Source organism: Gobius niger (genome assembly GCF_951799975.1).
Source record: "Gobius niger genome assembly, chromosome: 4".
NCBI classification, from domain to species: Eukaryota; Metazoa; Chordata; class Actinopteri; order Gobiiformes; family Gobiidae; genus Gobius; species Gobius niger.
The window spans coordinates 31,772,089-31,792,903 of NC_136855.1; the positions used below are offsets into that span (position 1 = coordinate 31,772,089).

At 41.8% G+C, this 20,815-nt stretch overlaps 1 protein-coding gene across 1 annotated transcript in view; it reads left to right on the forward strand.

The window, feature by feature from the left end:
• LOC306961767 (neural-cadherin) overlaps positions 1-20,815 on the forward strand; it is a 424,067-nt gene that overhangs the window by 336,933 nt on the left and 66,319 nt on the right. Inside the window, exons 31-33 of the mRNA XM_079554643.1 lie at positions 242-422; positions 8,412-8,578; positions 17,763-18,027. Coding sequence (XP_079410769.1) covers positions 242-422; positions 8,412-8,578; positions 17,763-18,027 — 613 coding nt within the window. The remainder of the gene's footprint in view (positions 1-241; positions 423-8,411; positions 8,579-17,762; positions 18,028-20,815) is intronic.

Consider the following 20,815-nt stretch of genomic DNA (forward strand, 5'->3'; position numbering starts at 1 on the left):
CCACTCATTCCTCAGACACTTCTAAGCCTTATATTCTTGTAGCTGTTGCGATTTCATTCTTGTAGTGAATGCAGAATACAAAATTCCCAATAACATCTTACATTGCGTACATTAAGGTTCATAAATAAAGGTGTCAGAAGTACAAATCAAGTTGCATATTCTCAATTGAACTTACCTATCAGGGTCAATAAAAGGCACTTCTGAAAATGGTCTGACTCTTTGTTCCATCCCTCCTGTACAGATGTACGACCTGGGCTCTCCGGCCGACTCCCAGTCCAGTTCGCCGGGCTGCATCACCACCGACAGCAGCTGCGTCAACATGGGCTTCCCCTCGTGCGGCCACCGGGGGCGCTGCCATGGAGAGTGGGGCTCCTTCAGCTGCCAGTGCATCCCGGGGTACACGGGACATCAGTGCGAGGAGGGTGAGACGACTGTGGGGCTTTTCCTTTTTGGCTCAGACAGTGCGCTTATTCTGGTGGTAGAATAGGGAGTAGAACAAAAGTGCAGAGAAAAATTGTTTCAGCTGGAGGTCTGGTACATATGCACAATGTTGCCAGTGTTAAAGAGATAAGAAAACTGCACAAGATAAAACGTAGTCATGCACCGAAAACACATGCTCCGACTCTGATAATCATCACACAGAGTAATCCATGAAACTCATCTCTGTTTTAACGTCCAGATAACTTCTAAGCTAGTCTTCATTTTGTAGATTAGCATGTTTGTTGCTATAGCTATCTCGTTTTGTAGTTTCATTTTATTTCCTTTTTCTGTTTTCACTCCGTCAACCTCTTAACCCCCGCCTGAACCGAGCACATTTTCTCCAGTTTGGCTTTACCCAAAACTAAAAGCTTCTTGAAAATAGTGACAACAAACGAGGGCGAATACGCAACAAAAAAGTGACAAAAACGTGACGAAGAGGCGACAAAAAAAAGCAATGAAGTTAGCAACAAAAACACAAAAAAGAGCCGAGAAACTCTTAATATTGTGACATTAATATGGCGACAAGTCGACAACAAAAAAGTTAGGATCAGTTTATCTAGGTCTTAGCGTTCAAATCAGGCGTTACACTGGCATATGTGTAAGCTCCAGTCATGACACTTTTTAGATTTGGGTAAAGTCGAACTGGAGAAAATATGCTCGGTTAAGGCTGGGGATGAAAGGTTAATGCGTCCTTTGCTGGTCTTTTGTATAACTACATTTGAATGCAGACACAATCATGCTTTATAGTTATACAAAAATACTTGTGTGTGTCTAAAGTAGCTTTAAAAGTCTTCATGCTTTATTCAGGCTTTTCAGCGACTTTATTCCTATTGGTATTTTGAGGTAAAACATTAATAAAATGCATCTGTATTGTTAATATGTTTATGTTTCATGGCATGGTAAAAAAGCAGATACACTTTAGGTCAGCAGAGTTCGCACTTCCTACTTAGAAACAGTTGGGGTCGGGACATTCTGACATTGAATGTATTGATGTATTTTTGATTGAAAGCAGCATATTTAGTGAAATTAAGCCAAATATCAAAATACAGTATCCATACTAATTTATGCACTAATTTTGCACCTTAAATTATTATGCAAAATCGACTTTTTTAAGTTTTACATCATGTTATTATGTCATTCCCTCATTAAAAACATGCCTGAAGTGTTGCCGTGGCACATTCACGTATTTTTGAGTAATCTGTAAAAACTCTGACGGCAGCCATTTTAGGGATAGGTTTGCCTGAGTCCTCCTTAGGAACGCCTCCACCTCCTGGAGACGCCTCCGAGCTATTGTCACCAGCCCAGTAACCAACCACTGCTCCTCAGCAGAACCCCCTCCCCACTGATGCCACAGACAGCGTGTGGAGGGGGCGTGTCGGAAAGGGGCAGAGGTTCTTAAAGAGACAGAGGACTATTTCAAGACATTCGCTACAGCCATTTTGAGAGAGCAATTTTATACAAGGCAGTTATTTTAATTTACCGCATTTACAGACCAACAGAAGGTTTGGTCATCATTGTAGTGTGCTATAGACTGGTGCTACTACGTTATTGAAAAAAGCATAATACCCCCTCTTTAAATAATTATAAATGCTCATCACATTTTACAGAAAGGGTTCCCGAGGTGTTGGTTGAGTGATTTTAAGGGGTTAAGAGTTTGGGAACCCCTGCTTTAGAACACCGGTAACTAGAAACACATGGCAAAACAAAAGTTACCAAGGAGCGTTTGGTGAGAAGTCTTGGCCTTTAAACACATCATGGAAATGTAGAAATGAGTATGAACTAACTAATTGTTGTATGTTTTGGATAAGGATTTAACATTATTGTCCGGTTAAAACCTCAAAAAGTCCATTTTACATGATCTAGGCCATGACTAGAGCATAATACTGTATAGAATAGTCGGATGATGACAGTAGTTCCACAGTATAATAATTGTCATGTTTGATTTTGTTCAGTATTGATAAATTGTTGAGGTTATTTTAAGTATGCTCCACTTTCTCTCACAGTTAGCAACTATTTTGATTTGCACTAAAAGCCATATTAAAATTTACTGCACGGATTTACTATCGAGAATCCTTGTAAATATTAAGTACACAATCTTGCTGTGTAAAATCTCTCCCCATAACCAGCTGATATTTCGAAATACAGCGCCATCTGCTCTCGGGATCCCTCTTCAGCGGGCGGGACTTACAAAATCTCTACATAAACAAGACGTAGACGTAAGACTCGTATATGTTTTTTTTTTCTCCAAGCAATCAGAGAAGGCAGTATATTTCTAATGGCAGTCATAATGAACGCCTTGTTAAACGAAATTGCAGACAACATAAATGCTCCCAGCTGGAGATCTGTTACCCGCTGCAGATAAAGCTTAACAAGGTGCTCACTTTGATATAATTCACAAGATAAAACGGCTCCAGTTAGCTATATTTTCTCACACAGTTGGCAACCAGTTTCATAAGCGTTCGAAAGCTCTATTAAAATATTCTCACCGCATAAAGACTGGCTGGCTGTATACGGTTGCTAAGGGAAAAGGTTATAATATGCTTGGATATATCTTCAGAAACCAATCTCGGTTCTTTCTAGGACAACATCATACATTTTATAATCTCTAAAACTTTATCTGATCATAAGTAAAAGTTTGCAGTACACTCTGTTGGTGCTATAAATATGCATTATGAGACCAGCATAGGGAAGCAGATTGCAGCGTTATTGCCATTCTTTGAGCACAGACTAAATAAAATGGCATACGAACAGTGTGATGGCAGTGGAAACAGATATGGATGGATGGAAGTGTGAAGGCTGGATGTTGAAAGCTTTGGAAACAGATAATACTGTGCCCTATTAATCAATTAGAAACCTCACAATGATCATTAAAACATAGTCAGTTTGTGTTATGTTTGCTTTTTTTTGTTTTTGTATAATTTCTTCATTCTCTAAATTTATTGCATCCTCCTGACAGTGCCTCTGAGCAACCAGTCAGGAGCAGTTGGTGATTGCAGTGCAAGGGGAGCTGGCAACTTGGTAAAGACTACAGGAGTACCTTGCTTAAGGAATTATAACGGCCCCAGCGCCGTGTCTGCCGGTCCACCTGGGTCTATAAGCTCCAGGAAACAGTTGGAGACTTGAGTTGCCGCTGGTCAAGGGGATGTCTTTGAGACTGAGACGTAACCTGGAGATAAGGCGAGTCCCCAGGTAGTCTTGGTGAAAACGAACAGGTTCAATTTCAGAGTCTCGCAGTTCGTGCAACGTTGCAAATTCTATTTGTTCTCCTCAACCTGTGCAACGTTTCTGTGACATCCCTGCAATGTTTCCGAGACCTGACGGATTCCAAGGAGTTTTGCGGTCTCCGCTGAAATTGAACATGTTCACTGAGTCTACCAGGAGACTCCAGGGGACTTCTCGGAGACATCTCCGTGAACAGCGGCAACTCGAGTGTCCAACAAGTCTACAGGCCGGTGAGATAGGCCCTTTAAAGAGACTAGATGCAAGTTGGCCATGTTAAACTCACTTTGCCCCGCACTCTTTAAAGGGGCTAGATGCAAGTTAGCCATTTTGTACTCATTACTGCCACCTCAGGTCATATGTGTAACTGCACCTTCTGTATTAAGCTTGTGCATGACGGCACTTCGGACCCGAAGTCACACCTTTTTGAGTGACAGTGGAGCATTTTGGAGGCAGTTGTGGTAAACAGTTCTGGGCTCATTCTACACATTAGCACATGGCTGGAACATGTAGGGGGAGGAAAATACTTAATTTTAACATTTTTAAACTCCGTATAGTCCCTTTTACGGTCTTCTTATCAGTGCTGATGAGTCGTGCTTTAAGGCTCTCCTCTCTCATGGACGTTTTCCCTGCATCTAATCTGTTTTTTTCCTCTGTGGCCCGCCGTGAGAGCACAGGATGTCGGACCAGCACGTCATGTAATTCCCTTCCTCTCCTGCCACGTGAAATGCGTTGTAAATAGCTTATTCCTCTACTTTTCTCAGGGCTTTCTGCTAAGAAGCAGCGTTTAACATTCAAAGCAAGCTTTTTTCACTTACAAGCTGTTCATTGTTAGAGAATCAACAATGGTGTTCGAGTGGACAGATGACAAATAGGCAGCAGTCTCTCCTCTAACACTAATCAGCTATAACAAGCTTTAGAGAGCAAAACTTAAAACTAGATGTCCCCCTCGCACGCTAGTCTGCCTTCATAATTACACAAACTAAAAGAGTTTAAGGAAGAGTGTATTTCTTCACAGGTTCTTTATTTTAGAGCACAACATTTTCATGTAGGCTCTGTCTCCACAGCCCCCAGAAATATTTGACCAACTACCTGTGAATAACAAAGCAAGAAGCTTTTGTTTTGTTTTGTTTACATTCCTTGTAATTGCATGGGCAGCACTTAATTTGGTAATTAATGAGGTCCAAATGTAGAACTATATGTATATTTATTGCTTTTTACAGTACCGATGAGTGCCAGATTGATAAGGAGTATCGATAAGAGTTGTAGTGATAAATATTTGACAATAATCATGCCTAAGGATTAGCTTGAGTGAAACCGAGATCCAGATCCCTCATTGTTGTGAGGTGAATGTGCCTGCCACTGAATGTGTTTTTAGCAAGTACCGTATGTACAGCGCTCAAGTGGCCCAAAGAACTGCAGAAAGGCTATGCTGATATGCTTGATGTGTGTTTGGGCAATACATAAAGCAGTATATCCTCCCTTTCAAACTACGCTTACCATTTAAAAATAAAAAAACAATTTCCATAACTTGCTTTTGAAAAACACACTGTCACTTCACTCCCCGCTCTCCTCCTTTCGCAGGTGTTCACTTCGCTAAACTCCCGACATAAACAACTCAACTCGCACTTCATATTTGAGAGCCAGCTCCGAGGTGCCTTCATTATGGCCGTGTAATTGTTGTTAGCGGCCGGCATTCAGATCCTTGGCAGCGGTCGGGCCCTGTTATAGCTCTAAAGGTGCTTTGCCGACTGCAGCACTCGGCGTTGTTAGAATGAGATGGGCTTTTTAATGACCCCCTCACCCACACTCCACTTTCTTCAAATTGAGGAGTTCACATCCAGTGCAACTTTGTGCTGACCGGAGCTTTCACTGCCTTGCCCGCACACTTGTTTATTGCCGGTCCAGGAGCGCATAACATCACAACGCCCCCCTGACAGAGCTCCAGCGGCGGACGGAAAGTTTAAATGCAGTTTCCCGTGAGCGCGCCTGTGTGTGTGTGAGAGGTTGTAGAACGCGTTTAGGGATATTAAAAAGGATGGTTTGTATAGATTTAAAGGCATGCTTTCTTTCTGTTTTGCGGGGTAAGCAGGTTGAGCCAATACGGGAATTGCTACAAGCTCAGTTAGATATGGCCCATGACTTTGATTCATAGTTGAAAAAAGCCGGGCATTTTTTTCGTCAAAGCTTTTCAAAGCGCCACACTATTACTTTTTATCACTTTTGGGTTGAAATTCTCAGTCAACTACAATCTGTTCTAAGCAGCTTTAAACTATTAAACTTCATCTCCTTCTCTCAATGGGGTGAGTTCTTTATGTGGTGTTATTCATTTTGTCAGAGCTGGGTGTCTAATACTTCTAGCGAAAGAAAAAAACTTCAATTGTATTTTGCACGGGTTAATTACAGTTTTTCAAGGTCGTGGGCGATTGATGTTCTAAACAAAAGTCTGGTGTAGATAATGTAATAATAAGCTCAAGGTTCAGTCTTTTTGTTTGTTTGTTTTTTACTCCCAAGTTGATTGTTAACACATCTTTTGTAATTATCTTGCAAAGTTCCTCAGTGAAGAAGAGTCGTAAACAGACACCAGCAAATGAGCCCACTGTTACATGAATATGTTAATGTATGGTGTAAAGCCGTGGCAGACAGAGAAACCAGTGCTGTAATCTTTTAGGAAAGAATAGTGTTTGTTGTTTTTTGTGTGCGATCTAAAGGAAGTTGGCTGAGAAACTGAGGAGGACGACAAGGACTGACAAGAGTTGCTTTGGTCATGTGACTCCTATCACCATGTTGTATGATGCTTGAAGCCCCCCTGCACATGCTTCACATCCCCTCAGGCAGGAGGCTACGGTCTATCAAGACACCTAGATCCCGCCACTTGAACAGTTTTGTCCCCACCGCCGTCAGACTCACAAACGATGAAGAGACCTAATAACTCAGTACAGACTGTAATCTGCTCTATAGCACTGTGTGGTATGTCCGCACTTAGATCCACTGCTATCACTTATCACTGTATCACTTTATATCACTTTATACACCATATGTAAATCCAATCTCGTTGTTCTATGTCAGTTGTTGTCGTCTACCATGTTTTGCCTCTTATTTTTTATCTTTTTTATAATAATATTTTTATGCATGCCCCTAAAGCCTTGTAGTTAAAAGTGTATAGCTTATTTTCATCTAAACTCTGTGTTATATGTTTTTGTGTTTAATGTTACAAGTCTCACCAAGAAAAATATCAGGCTGCGCCCCCATATCAGAACAAAAAAAATAATTTCCAATGAGCATTTATTCAAAGAATATAAACTCAAATGTGAGAGTTTTCTGCACACATAGCACTTTCTCAGTCATATTTTATGATTTTCAACCACTTAATTTGTTCAAATAACATCCCTTGGGACCCTCTGACCAGACAGTGCTCTGGGCCCTTCCTGCAATCCCAGGCGCTTGCTATCATGAATGGAAAAAATGCAGAAAAACTTGAGGCCATCTGTCCAATAGCAGGAGCTCAAAAGAGGATGGGTGCTGCAACAAGACAATGACCCAAAGCACATGGTGGGATGGTTTCAGAAGAATAAAATACACGTTCTTGAATGGCCCAGTCAAAGACCTGACCTAAACCTGATTGAGATGTTATGACATGACATCAAGAAAGCTATTCAGATTCACACCAGACATCCCAGGAATATCGCTGAACAGTTTTGTAAAGAGGACTGGTCCAAGATCCTGATTGTTGTGCACGTCTAATTTGCAATTACATGAAATGTGTGGTTGAAGTTATTGCTGGGTCAACCAGTTATTAAATCCAAGGGGTCACTTACTTTTTCCTCCATGTCCTGTGAATGTTTAGAGAGTGAGAGATTTCATACATGTGGTAGTAGTGCTGCACTGAAACAGATTTTTTTAAACTTTTTTTGTATAGCCTCTCAGTCATTTTTAAATGATCGGGTCAACGTTGACGTTTCACTTCTTTATTCAGAGGCTTTTTCTCACTTTTACATCAAAAGATACAGCTCAGTAAACACAAAAGCTGCCAGCCAATTTAAACTGTGGCCCCTTTGAGCAGTGTTGTTTTTTTCGACTGAAATAACCCCTTGATCTAGTTTCACTTATTAACAATGTTAGTTAAGAGCTAAATCTTTAACAGTCTCATGAGTCATCAGTTTGTTTCATAGCGGCGCTCACTACTTTGTCTTCAGCGTCTTGTTAGGTTGCCATTGTTTCTAATAGTTATCGACTGTAAGGTTTTCTTTTTTTTTTCTCAGTTTGTAAATTATTCAAACGCTGTCGCTGCCATGGAGATTTGACTGTATAAAGGGGTAAGCCAGTCACAATGCACTGAGGCTGAGGCAGAGAAGTGTGTCGGCAATATAGTGGGTGTGATTTGACTTGCATATGCCATACGATTGAAGAATGGCTTTAAAAAAAAAAAAATTGAAAAAGGGGAAGAAAAAAAAGTATTTGATGTGCACTTTTATTCTGCCTCGTCATGCACAAAAATCCACTTCTGGGAACATGAGCTAAACCATCCATACATATTCAATCTGGTGTCTTTTGCATATCAGCCTTACCACCAACTCTGCAAGTCACTCGAGGTCATGCTTTAGAGTGAGACGTCCTCCAAATTTTTTTCACCCTCAAAGAACAGTTTCTTGTTTGTTCATCATCTTTGACAGATTGTTTTCCTCCCTCCCCGCCCTTTTGTTTGTATGCAGTGGCCCCGGAGTATTCCTTTGACGGGCACAGTCATGTCCATTACCAGCTGACGTCCCTGCTGCCGGCCCGTAGGACGTTTGTTCAGGTCCTGGTCCGAACGCGCAAGCACAGCAGCACCATCCTCAGCCTGATCTCCAAGGAGCAGAACGAGTATATACGACTGGAGGTAAGAGCCATGTGTCAAAAAATGAATAATCAATCAACTTAAAATGTATTGTACATACAGTATGCTACAATAAATGATCCACTATGATTTAAATGCTGAAAAGTCTTTGGAGTTGGCCATGTCATCCTTATGTTTAAGAATGCATTCATTGTGAATACATAATTTATTCAGCATAAATGGGAGAAAAAAATACATAGGTATGTCAAAGTGTTATCCCGAGGTATTCAGCAAAAAACAAACATGGTGGCTCCATATGAGTAAATGAAAGAAATAAGATGTTGTCTGTAAATATATTTATTGAGTGATTGTTCAAGGATGTACGTTTTCTGTTCAAAGTGCTTTCCTTGCATTGGTTCAGGGCTGTTTGTTCAGGAATAATATCATTGGGGGGTGGGGGGGGATTTACAGAAGAAAGAAAAAACATTGCAAGGCTATGTTTATTCATACACAATGAAAAAAAAACAACTTAATGTTGTGTTATTTTTGCATTATGCGCTCTACCCATTGCGATGTGTCCTCCAGCTCTTATCACTCTCTCCTTTTCATAAGCTAGTGGTTTTCAAACTGTATATGTCAACTGCAATTTTAGACTTTGTTAAGTTTTATAAGAGATACTGTAGTTTCATTTCTATTATTGCACTTAATTTCGACCTGGTGGTACTTCATAGGTCAAATATTATAAGAGTTGTGCTTGGTGTAAAAAGTTTGAATCTCCACTTGAACAACTGCAATATTCATGCTGGACACAATACGAGTTTAATCGGTAAAGACATTTCCACTGCTGCCTGTTGGAGAATGAACAATGGCGTTCGAGAGTATAGATGAAGAAGAGGCAGCAGTCTGGATGTCTTATACAGGAGAAGTTTGTTTACCATCGGTGCGGGACCCGGAGACATGAACTCGAGACATTGCGCTCGTCCTTCCATTCAAGTCTGTCTATGCTTCCACAGAAAAGGGATGAATACCCTCTCAGAGCGTCATACTGATATGCAAGCAAAACATTCAGTGGCTGAGAGTGGGCGCCTGAGCACCACAGTCAAGGCTATGACAGAGATAGTACGACTGTACAGCTGGACCCAGGATGATAAATAGCGATTTAATGTTTTCCTCTAACACTGCCTGCAGAGAGGGGCCCTGGCAAAATCCTGACCAGTCCTTTGTCGTGTGTTTCGGTGTCACATGTTGTATCTCTACATTGGAAATATTTCAAATGATAAGGCGTAAAATATCAACACTGGAGTAATACCCAAAACAATACGATTTTGCACTTTGTGTCCACTTTAAGGAGCCCTTGTCTGCTCCCTGTTCTGTTCCGACCCCCTGCTCTTTCTCCCTCTCTCCCCTCACTTCTTACGTTCTCCTCCCCCGCTCTCCTCTCTCCCTCCCTGCCTCTTGCTGCCCTCTTCTTTCCCTCTCGCCTCCTTGCCCTGCGACCGCCCTTATCGATCCAGACCTGGGCGCGCAGACTGATGATGATTACTTAGAGCTCTGCGGGCGCTCTCTGCTCCCCTCTTCACATCTCTCTCATTCACCCATTCATCCTCGCTCTATCCATCCATCCTTACCTTTCCCTTAAATGTCAGCGCGCCCCGTGGATCCTGCCACATGGGGAGCGAGTTCACATCATTTGCCCGCCGTAAATAGCCGCACGCACCCGCAGAGAAACACTAGAACCCCCGCAATGCGCTTTGATAGCAATATAGCCAATTTCTGTGTAAGATTATGATTTCCACTATAGTGCACCGTGTTTGTGTTTAATCAGGAAAAATAAATTATCATGCGCTACTCTCGGCTAGCTGCAAATTCTCAGAGCGCCTTGTGTTGGCAGTTTGCCTGTGACGGGAATCACAAAACAGCAGGTAGTTAAAGTATCTTCGACTTTTTCTTTGTTCTTAAGCCACTTTTTCTCCCCCCCTCCCCCCCCAGAGAAGAGATCTTTGTGTGCATTTGTGCGTGCAATGGGTTTTTTGAAGTCCTCCAAGTTGAAATCTTTGCGCTTCATTAGAGATGCACAAAAACGCGACAATGTGTTTTTTTGACAGCTTTGAGTTTTATTGTTTTTATACCAACGCTGTACGATAACGCTGTTTGTTTGTCTATTTTTTGAAGACTGTGCTGATAGATTCCTGAAATAGGTTACGGTTGTGTAGATCAGTGTGTTTTTAAGTATGGTCATGGAGGAATACTTTTTCTGTGCAGATCTCTATTATCCGCAAACCTAAAACTGCAGATTCAAGGCATATTGCAGAGGACATTTTGAACTTCGCCCGACCAATAACTTACAGCTTAACTGTTTACCTCCCGCCCGTGTTCCTTTTCTCTTCTTCCATCATAATAAGGTCCACATGAACACATTTACACTCACTTTTCAAAACTTCTCCCAAACTTGAAAATAATGAAGGGAATACTGAATTTAAGATGAAAAAGGATCTTTTGTTATGTGCCCATTCTGAGGTTTTATTTGACGTCAATCTTTTTTTCGGAGAAGTCTGTCTCAGGTTTAAAAGAAATGCCCACTTCAGAAGAAACGACTGCCTCATGGAAACACTTTTTTCAAGCAGCAATTTTTAGTTCAAGAAATCATCCCGGAAACAAAAATTGAGAGTGAAATGTTCAGCATGTCAGTGCTTCAAAAGTGCTTCAAAACCATATAAATGGTTAGTCTGGCCGATAGAGTAATTTAACCATATTGCATTTAAAATACCTTGTATTTGAGCAGCATCAGCTTCGTGGTTGTATAAGCTATGCGGCGGCGGAGTGATCTGCTAGAAAATAGTCCCTCAAAGTGCGATCATTCACATGATGCAAGGTCAGTTATATTACAAAAAATTTTCTATCGACACAGACATTTATATGGTTAGTCTGGCATTATAAGTGATTTGCCTCAGGTGCACTGTGGAGTGCGTAAGACTGTTTTTAATGCAGTGTAGCTGATACCATAGAAATGCGCTAGCCTTGCACTAGCCTAGCACCAAGTAACTCTTCAAACATAAGAACTGCTTGAATTACAAAAAAAAATATCTTCAGAAATCAGCAACACTCTGGATAACTAGGAAATGAGGCCCTGTGTCAAAAATCCTGAAATAACCCTTTAACCTTAATTATTCCTATAGTGAATCTACATAATTTTACTCTCAAGTGCTTTGTGCCAAATGGAAATTGTTGAATACAGAGCAGTATCAAATGGAAATGTAGGCAGGACCGAAGAGATGGATTCATTGTTGAGTCAAAACCTTTCATTCTTGCACTTACCAGTCCAGAATGACCCTCTGTAAGGGGATATCCACCTGGTCGCCCCTCCCTCACCACTCGAGCCAAAGTCAAACAGAACAGATCAGTGCAATCAGATTTGTTCATTTGCAGCGATGTGTTCTTTGTGAGCAGCGTCACTCTGTTTACTGCCACAAGTCATTGACAACGATCTCTCTTGTGTAAGCCATGTTGCATAAACTCGACTCATTGTAGAGTTTCTTGTTGCTTTGCCAACATCATATTCGCTGATTGGTTTATTCCGCTGCCTGTTGGCTTGGGCTTGTTCTTCCCTAGAATTGAGTAGAAGTCTTACACAGTCCACAGAGAAAAGTCCAATGGCGTGCTGGGTAATCGGGAGAGTCGGGAAGTTTCTCGGTGGGCCGCGGTGCTTTTGGGCCGTGAGAATAAAATAGTTACTCAATAAAAGACACCCACAGTTGTGCGATTACAGGCCTAAAGGCTTTAACTGGGCTGCAGCAGGAGCCTGGCCTGCTGTTCGAGATATAAATTAAGAAACAAAGGCATAATTTTCGTGTTTATCTATCAAATAATGACTGATGTATTAAAATCAGAAAGAACTTTTGCATCACGCTTTTCATTCATTGTGGTATTAGTTCTAGTTGGTGCAGTCCAACCCAAGCAGAAACAGAGAAGTGGCCGCGTGAGCAAAGAGAAAGCGAAGAGAAAAATAATATATTTTTCTATCTACATAACTTGACTGTGGAGATGTATCAGGCTTAGACTGTGTGTGCAGCATCCCATGTGAAAAGAGAAAGTACCATGAGGAACTGATCTTACAATCTTTGACTAAAGCTTTGACTAAAACCCTTTGAGTTGAGCTAAAACTCCATGGCCGGTCTAAATCATTAAACTCCCGGGCCGAAAGGAAGTCCCAGCATGCCCCTGGCTGCATCGAGTCGAGACAGGCAGCTTATGTGGATCATCCGTTGGTCTTGCTGAAATATCTCTGCTGTTGACTCTCCTCTTTTCTGCCACACAGCTTGTAGTTGTTGAGAGCTTCAGGCATTTGTATTACCGTTAAAATGTATTTTTGCTCGCTCTAATCCAGCAGTACTTACCACTCCAGTTCACAGAGACACAACACAACACCGCAAAAAGGTTTACGCACACAATAACACAATTTCCAAGAATTCACTAGGAAAAAATGCACAAAAAACACCCTAGTTTTATGAGACCTTGCAGAGAAAAAGAAAAGAATGCCATGCCATGTTTCCCCGTTTCCAAGGAGACTCCAATTATGCGTGAGAGTGAAAGTGGCCCATCTAATAATCTAGATTCCTGTGACAATTAATTTCTTGTGGGAAAAAAAACAAGCAAAGAATGAGTTGGTATTCTTGATATGACTGCATTACGGTCCATGGCAGATGCTCATATTAACTTTGCTCCCAGCATGATGAATTGTCAGGGACATTTGTGAGCAACGATCAATCTCGGTTTTTATTAAAAATGTGTTAAAGTATATTAATTTTGTCTGTGGGGGTGCTTGCGACATACGGCTTTAACATAATATGTTATTTTTCAAAGATGAATCTCTGCTGGAATGCCGTTGAACGCTGGGTGGACTGAATGACTAATAACTCCCTATAATGAGCGCGGGGCTAGTTTTAATTTCCCAGTATGGTCCAACGCACAGAAAAACACATAAGCACACCCTTATGTATATATGCACATAATGTGGTGTAATTCAATTATTAGCTATAAACACATCATCCACTGTGTGTCTGTCGAGGGGGCCGCCTGGGGGACCGGGGATCTCCCTGCGGTGGGACTGTTTGCTCAAAAAAAAGAAAAAGAAAAAATTGAGCTGTAAATTCTGCTCAATGGCATATGCATGTTAGTTTCCACACGCCGCAGGAGACTAGGCAATGCCAACTTGCCCCGCGCCGCTCTGTAGCTTTAATTGGGGGTAAAATCAGGTGGCAGTGAGAGCGTGTGTGCCGACCTGCCCCAGTGGGTTTCAAATATAATTAATACTTCATCACGCAGCCTTGAAAGCAGCCCACACTTCTCCGAGGTAAACAACCTTGAAGGCATCTTGTAGTTCTTGGCTGCTGTACAGAAGGAGAACAACAAGCAAAGAGGTGGGGGGGGGGAGAGGAGTGTGTTGGACAAAAAATATGATGTACTCATATTTACAAAGACTTTTTTCCTGCTGCTCCTTGATGACATGACAAAATTGACTATCACCAAGTTAAAGTAGTGTCATGTAAAACCTATGAGAGACGCAAATCTAGTCAATCATCAACATGGAACATCATTGGTCAAAGTTATGGCACCAGGGATTCTGATTAGTTGCTGCAAAGGACGGGACTGTGAAAGCTATAATTACTTACTATTACTTACATCATGTCAAATTGGAGGCCCAGGCGGTCAATTATATGCAATGTATTCATTTTGTACAACATTTAGGGCCCGATCGGTGCTTTCGCCGGTAGCCTGAGGGCATCGCTTAGAGAAAAAAAGGGTCGGCTGCGGCTCGGTGGGCTACAAGCAACGCTGACTACAACAAGCGCTTCATCTTCCCTCTCCTCTCCTCTCTACATTAACATTTTCTACAGTCACGCACATCTTATTAAGCACTCATAGGACAAACTACTGAGTTAAACACTGTCCATCTCCCAAATAATTTATATCAATGGTCCCGCTCTAGCGCTAGTATTAAAGGGACTATACAGAGTTTAAAAATGTTAGAATTATGTATTTTCCTCCCCCTACATGTTCCAACAATGTCCTAATGTGCAGAATGAGCTCAGACCTGCCTCTAAAATCCTGCACTGTCACTAAAAACGGTGTTACTTCGGGTCCGAATTGCCGTCATGCACAGGCTTTAATATAGAAGGTGCAGTTACATGTATGACCTGAGGTGGCCGTTGTGAGTACAAAATGGCTAACTTGCATCTGGACTGGAAATGGTCATGACCCCACAGGAAGTTAACTACAGTTCACAAAGCCTCCTGCCGCGTTATTTGTGTTACATCCTGGGAAGCAAACCAACAGCCTTCAGGTTAGAAAAAGATATTCCCTATTTCTAGGCAAACTAGGTAGCCACATGCCTGCCCTTGTTTGTGCACCATCTCCCCTGTCCTGTCTGTTTACAGCGGTGAGTGGCAGAGCGAGTTGGAGAGGAGAAAATGATGCACTGTGGGACACTCAGAGGAAAGAGTTTGAAATTGAAATGAGGACAGACCCACCCACTACCGCCCATTCCCTGTCATTTCCTGGACTCGCGCACCATCCCCCTTCTCTGCAGTCATTTGCGCTAAGATGGTGTCATTTAGGATGTCTCGATGACCGATAGAGGTGATCGCGGAGGAAGATGTGTGGGATGATTTTGGTCAGTCATTAGCTGTTTTCAGATTCCAGATAATCTCATACTCCGATGGGGACCTGAACTGCCTCTGAAAAGTTAGCAAGAAACTATAATCTGTCAACATGAAGCAGGTGCAGCTGAGGGGAAAGAGGTTGTCGTCTTATAACTGGAAGCTTGGTGGTTCGAATACCAGCTTAGTTGCAGACTGTCGCATTGTGAGCATTGGCTGCCTGGTAATAGGAGAAAACATTAGTATTAGAAACCTACACGGATAAGGCATCTCCAAACAGCCAGGCGAGAGCTTTGACAACAGTTCAGTAGATGTACAGATTGAGTTGACCGTGTTGAAATGAATTAAAATAAGAAATGTCATATGCTTATAATAAAGTACAACAATTTCATAGTAGCAGTGGAGATCTAAGCTCCTAACTGCCCTCACTCATTCAAAACGTTTTCTTTGCTCCTCTCTGTGGCTTATTCTTACATCTGCTGCTCGGCCGGGCACCAGAACATGATCAAACACTGGAAAAATTAGTTCTGTGTGTGCTATTTTGTCATTCTTCCACTGTTTACCAACCTCGGGGGAGCTGAGCCGACTTATTGGCCCCGAGACCAAATTGGCCCATCGATCCAGTCTTTTTACCAAGCAACTCGAATATTTCTTCTTTGTTCTCGCACCCATTAGTCTTTAAGGGCGAGAGGTGCGCTCGGATCAGCTCGGCCAGTCGCAAGAAAAATTCCTCTGAAGCACAGTGGGAGCTTTTGTTGTTGTTTTTTTTGTTTTTTTTTGTGACGCCCGGGCATTTGTGCTTTTCACACTTCAGCCATTGTCACAAGCAGTGCGGAAAACGACAGGTGAAATCAGTGATGTTTAAAGTTCTAACATTTGAGAATGTTTTTTTTTTTTTATGTCATTATGTTATTCAGCACACAGACTGGCACCAAATGACAATTTCCTGAACTCTTTACAGCTTGAGTTTGTTTGGTTAAGCTCTAGTCTTTACGCAGTATTGTGATTATGAATTTACTCTACACACTTGGAGATGGTACATTAACTTGCCACTGCTGACACAGACAGAATCATAGCAGCCAATCTGTCTGACAGCAAAGAGCAGCAAGGAGACTATGACGACAGTACAAACTGGTCAGGACCAAACCACCTGCCTTCTGTTTATGAGCCATTGCCTGAGCTACTATTGACCCACGAGCAAGCCGAATATATAACTAGGCTTTAACAGCGCAGCGCTTACTCGCTTTACAAGATTCAAGATTGTTTATTTGTCAAACCATGTGAATGGTTTGAAATGATGTTTCTCTCATCCTTGATTGTGGAGTGGGGGGAGGGGGAAGAAGGGTGGGAGGGAGGTTAGGGCGTTCAGCTTCCCGATGGCCCTGTGTACGAAACTGTTCCTCAGTCGACTGGAACTGACCCGTAGATTCCGCAGTCTCCTCCCTGAAGGCATAACCTTGAAGAGACTGTGTGATGGGTGCGAAGGGTCCCTGGCGATTTTGATGGCTTTGCGGGTGAGACGGGTGGAGTACATGTCCTTAATCGAGGGGAGAGGGGCACAACTTGCGGAGAAAGTAGAGACGCTGATTACTTTTCTTGACCAGTGATCTAGTGTGCATGGTCCAGGAGAGCTTCTCTGTGATGTGCACACCCAGGAACTTAGTGCTGGTCACCCTCTCCACTCCAGCACCGTTGATTGGAGCATGCTGGGCCCGCGCTCTTCGAAAGTCCTCAACAATCTCTTTTGTCTTCTCCACATTTAGAGAGAGATTGTTCAGTGTACACCACATGGCCAGACTGCTCACCTCACTCTTGTAGTTTGACTCATCTCTGTTGCTGATGAAGCCCACCACTGTTGTGTCGTCTGCAAACTTGATGAAGAAGTTTGAGTCGTACTTTGGAGTGCAGTCATGGGTCAGCAGAGTGAACAGAAGGGGGCTCAGCACCTAGCCTTGGGGAGCCCCGTGTTCAGTGTGATGGTTCTGGAGGACATGTGTTACATGTGTAATCGTTCACAAATATTGACGTAGTATTTGGTATGCACATGTTGCGTGAAATGCGATGAATCCAAATAAGGTAATTTCATTTCTGGGAGACAGCTGTGGCCATGGCTTCGACTGCTGGCCCTTTGTGAAAGCGTTTATGAAGCTTTGCCTTAGTTGGTAATTTGGGTGGAGTCTTGTCGTCGTGTTACCAAAAGATGGCATGTTTTGAGGTTTGTGAAATTGTTGATCTGTCTTTGTACAAGGCCTTTGAATAGCTGACTACTTCCCAAGGCCAAAACTATACATGGGTTGCAAAGTGAGGAAATATGAGGATCATTGTCATAGCAACGAAGTATTCAAAACCAAAAAATCTATCTTTTGTATGAAAAAGTCCACACAATGGCACCCACATCAGGAACTATGACTGTCCAGACATTTAACAGTTAATGTTAAGACTGATCAATTATATGAAATGATTTTCCCCCATCTCGCTGAAGCACTTGAGAAAAACTGCGTCAGTCAGAGGCAGGTGATTTCAGCACAGTGCTCTTACAAAGTGTGCTTGTGTAATACTCTAATTCTGGAACGTATTTATGTCTTTTACAGATTTTCCAAGGACTCCTCTGCGTCCTCTACAACCTTGGCGACAGAGATTACAACCTGACCCTGCCCACATATCGCCTGGACAACGGAGAATGGCACGAGGTGTTTCTGGACCGCCACGACAACGAGATGACGCTGCGGTTGGACGGCGGCGGCGGTCAGCGGGAAGTCACCGGGGCGCACGGGCGGAGCCTGGAAATTGTCATTGACTCAAGCGTGATTATGCTGGGGAACACAGTGCCTTCAGGACTTAACAAGAGCTTTCAAGGTGGGTTGCTGGGTGAGCGTGTTGCACGTGCTGCGAATGGACTTACAGTGGAATTAACCTTTTCAAAGTTTAACAAGTTTCACAGCTGTGCTCCACAAAAGGTCATTCTTAATATTCGTGACATCAGGTGTTAAGGAAATATTTTCATACCCATTTCAATGCTATTCGCAGTTGTCCACTGGAGGTTTTGACCGTGTTTGGGAGCAGCTGGTTGAGAGGAATAGATGAAGGGCAATAGAAGAATTTGAAGTCTTAAGAGGAAAGAACCAATCAGCTGGTGCTGAATAGGGCTAGATAAGCATGTATGTAGTCTTTCTATCAAATTAGAGAAGCATATTTTACTGTTTCGTAGCGCTAGATAATGACTCATGCGGCATCGGTATCAGTCAAAGTAATAAAAAAAACTCAACCTTTGCACTGCTTATTTTATGACATTTTGTTCGCTAGTATGCTGGAGATTTCCCGGAAATAACAACAACAATGTGGCACTCCGTCATCTATAACAGCCGTTTTCTTTCACAAATATTGACATGTTTGGTATCCACGTGTAGCATAAAAGGCGACTGAGAGGACTCTGTAATCCAAATATGGCCATTGTAATTCTGGGAAACGGCTGTGGCCATAGCTGTGGCAGAATACTGACGAAATATACAAGCACGTGCAGTTTTCTTTACACTTTTGCAGCAATATCTCCACTTTAGTAGCTTCTACACACCCCAATCTTTCCGGTCTTGCAAGAATCAAAATTGACCAGCACCGAGACCAAGACATATAGCCCTGAAAACTAGAAGACCCCATTGCAGACAATTGCAGAGCATTTGCACAGCTTTACTAATACTTTCCGTTTCTGAAGGTGGTAAATCAATCGGGAAAACATTTTTATTTGAAATCCCAGAGTTTAAGAAACAACCCTTCTTCACTCAAAATATTTGTACTATATTGTGTGAGTTCCGTGTTCATTAAAATGGCATATGGCTTGAGAAAATAGAAAGCCCATAGATTAAATATAAATGTCTGAAATGAAGACTGTATCAGAAAATGTCTTCTTTTGTTTGAGAGAGAAGCTCACGAAAACCTGGTAATCGTACAGTATACGACAGATGGCCAGTGATTCTCTTAAAGATATAAAGAAAAGCAAAAATAGAGAGACTTACAGTAATTAGCTACTGTATGTCCTATGCAAATCACACATTTGATTTTGTGTGTGATCTACAGCATATAATCCTACTCTTGTAATACCAACTACTATTTATTTATGTTTTGGCTTGTTCCAAAGGGTTTTACTTTGAGCTGCATTGAAACATACACTGTAGTGCCAGACTTTTCTTCTTGACGAAAGAGGTTGGACTTGCTCAACAATCATATATAAATATATGTGCAGTACAGCCAACATGACCAGTAGTTTTAGCTGTTTCTAGTTTCTAGTTTAAGTCTAATTTACATACGTCCCCACGATTTTGACTGCATCCTACAGTAAAATCGTATTTATACCCAGCCGCATCAAATATACAAACGGCATGCAACACAGTTTCAAACCCACCACGCAGTCCAGCTAAATAAATACGTTACCTCCTGCCAAACTTTTTAAAGCGTTGTCACGGGCTGACTGAAAAAGCAGCCAATTCTCAGTAATGAATCCAATGAAATATTTGTTCACAGATTAGAAGTGGGTGTTTTCAGGAAAAAAACAAAACAAAAAAAGAACTTCAAATGCATTGTCATAAATCAGCTCGCATCCCTCTTTTGAAATTTCAAAAAGGGGTGGCACAAAATCCATCAGAGTAAACACACTTTTCATTTTCCTGACATATTTTTTTTTAGCTCTTTTCCAAAGGACCTTGTTGAAAACCGCGATCGGTTGGCTCATCCTTCAAGAGCGCCGTCTCCACAAAAGGCCGTTGCGATGAATGCCAGCCGTGCTCATTGTTTGTGGGTTCACATTTTCTATCGTGAATGTGGAAAGGTTGTGACACTGCGGTATAAATCTTGGTGAATGCTGTTTTTAATTCCAGACTGACAGTGGGGTATGGCGACATATCGATGGATAATGTTTGCTTATAGGGCTGAGCAATATTGGTCATTTTTTTAATTGAGATCTTTCCGATGCGCATTGCAATCAACATTAGGTTCTCAGTTTGTGTCATAAAATCAGTACTATATGACGTTCACTGTTCACATTTGGAACTTGTCCTGAAGCTTTATTTTTTTATTATATTATATTAAGATAAGATAATCCGTTATTGTTATATGTAATTATATATAATTCCTGCATATGAAAAAGCCAATAGTGGAGATGCTGTTTTGCATTTTGGAATACTACACTGTCCTTTAGAGCAGTGCTTTTTAACCTTTTTTGTCTCGCGTACCCCTTGAGTCGTTTGTTTATACTCCAAATACCCCCAACCTCCAGGATCTTGCCAATATTATTACGAAGAGATCAACTAAAGCAAGAGTATTCAGTAGGATATTTAGTAGAGATGCACCAACAATAGGGATCACTAGATTTTCGACATTATCCTCGGGATAGGTTATTTTACATTAATATAAACAACTCACAGAAAGTGGTCTCATTATTACAACTTGTGCATTACAGATGTTAGATCAGTTATTCATTAACAGTATTTCATAAACTCAAATACAAACACTTGACCGCTCCAGCAGTGGCAATTTTATCTTATTACTTTAAGTATTTCTATTACAGTGATTAGTTGCCGTTAGCATTAGCATCCTCCCGCTAGCTTTAGCATGCTATTGCTAGCCGCTGCATTTTGCGCTGTCCATATTCACT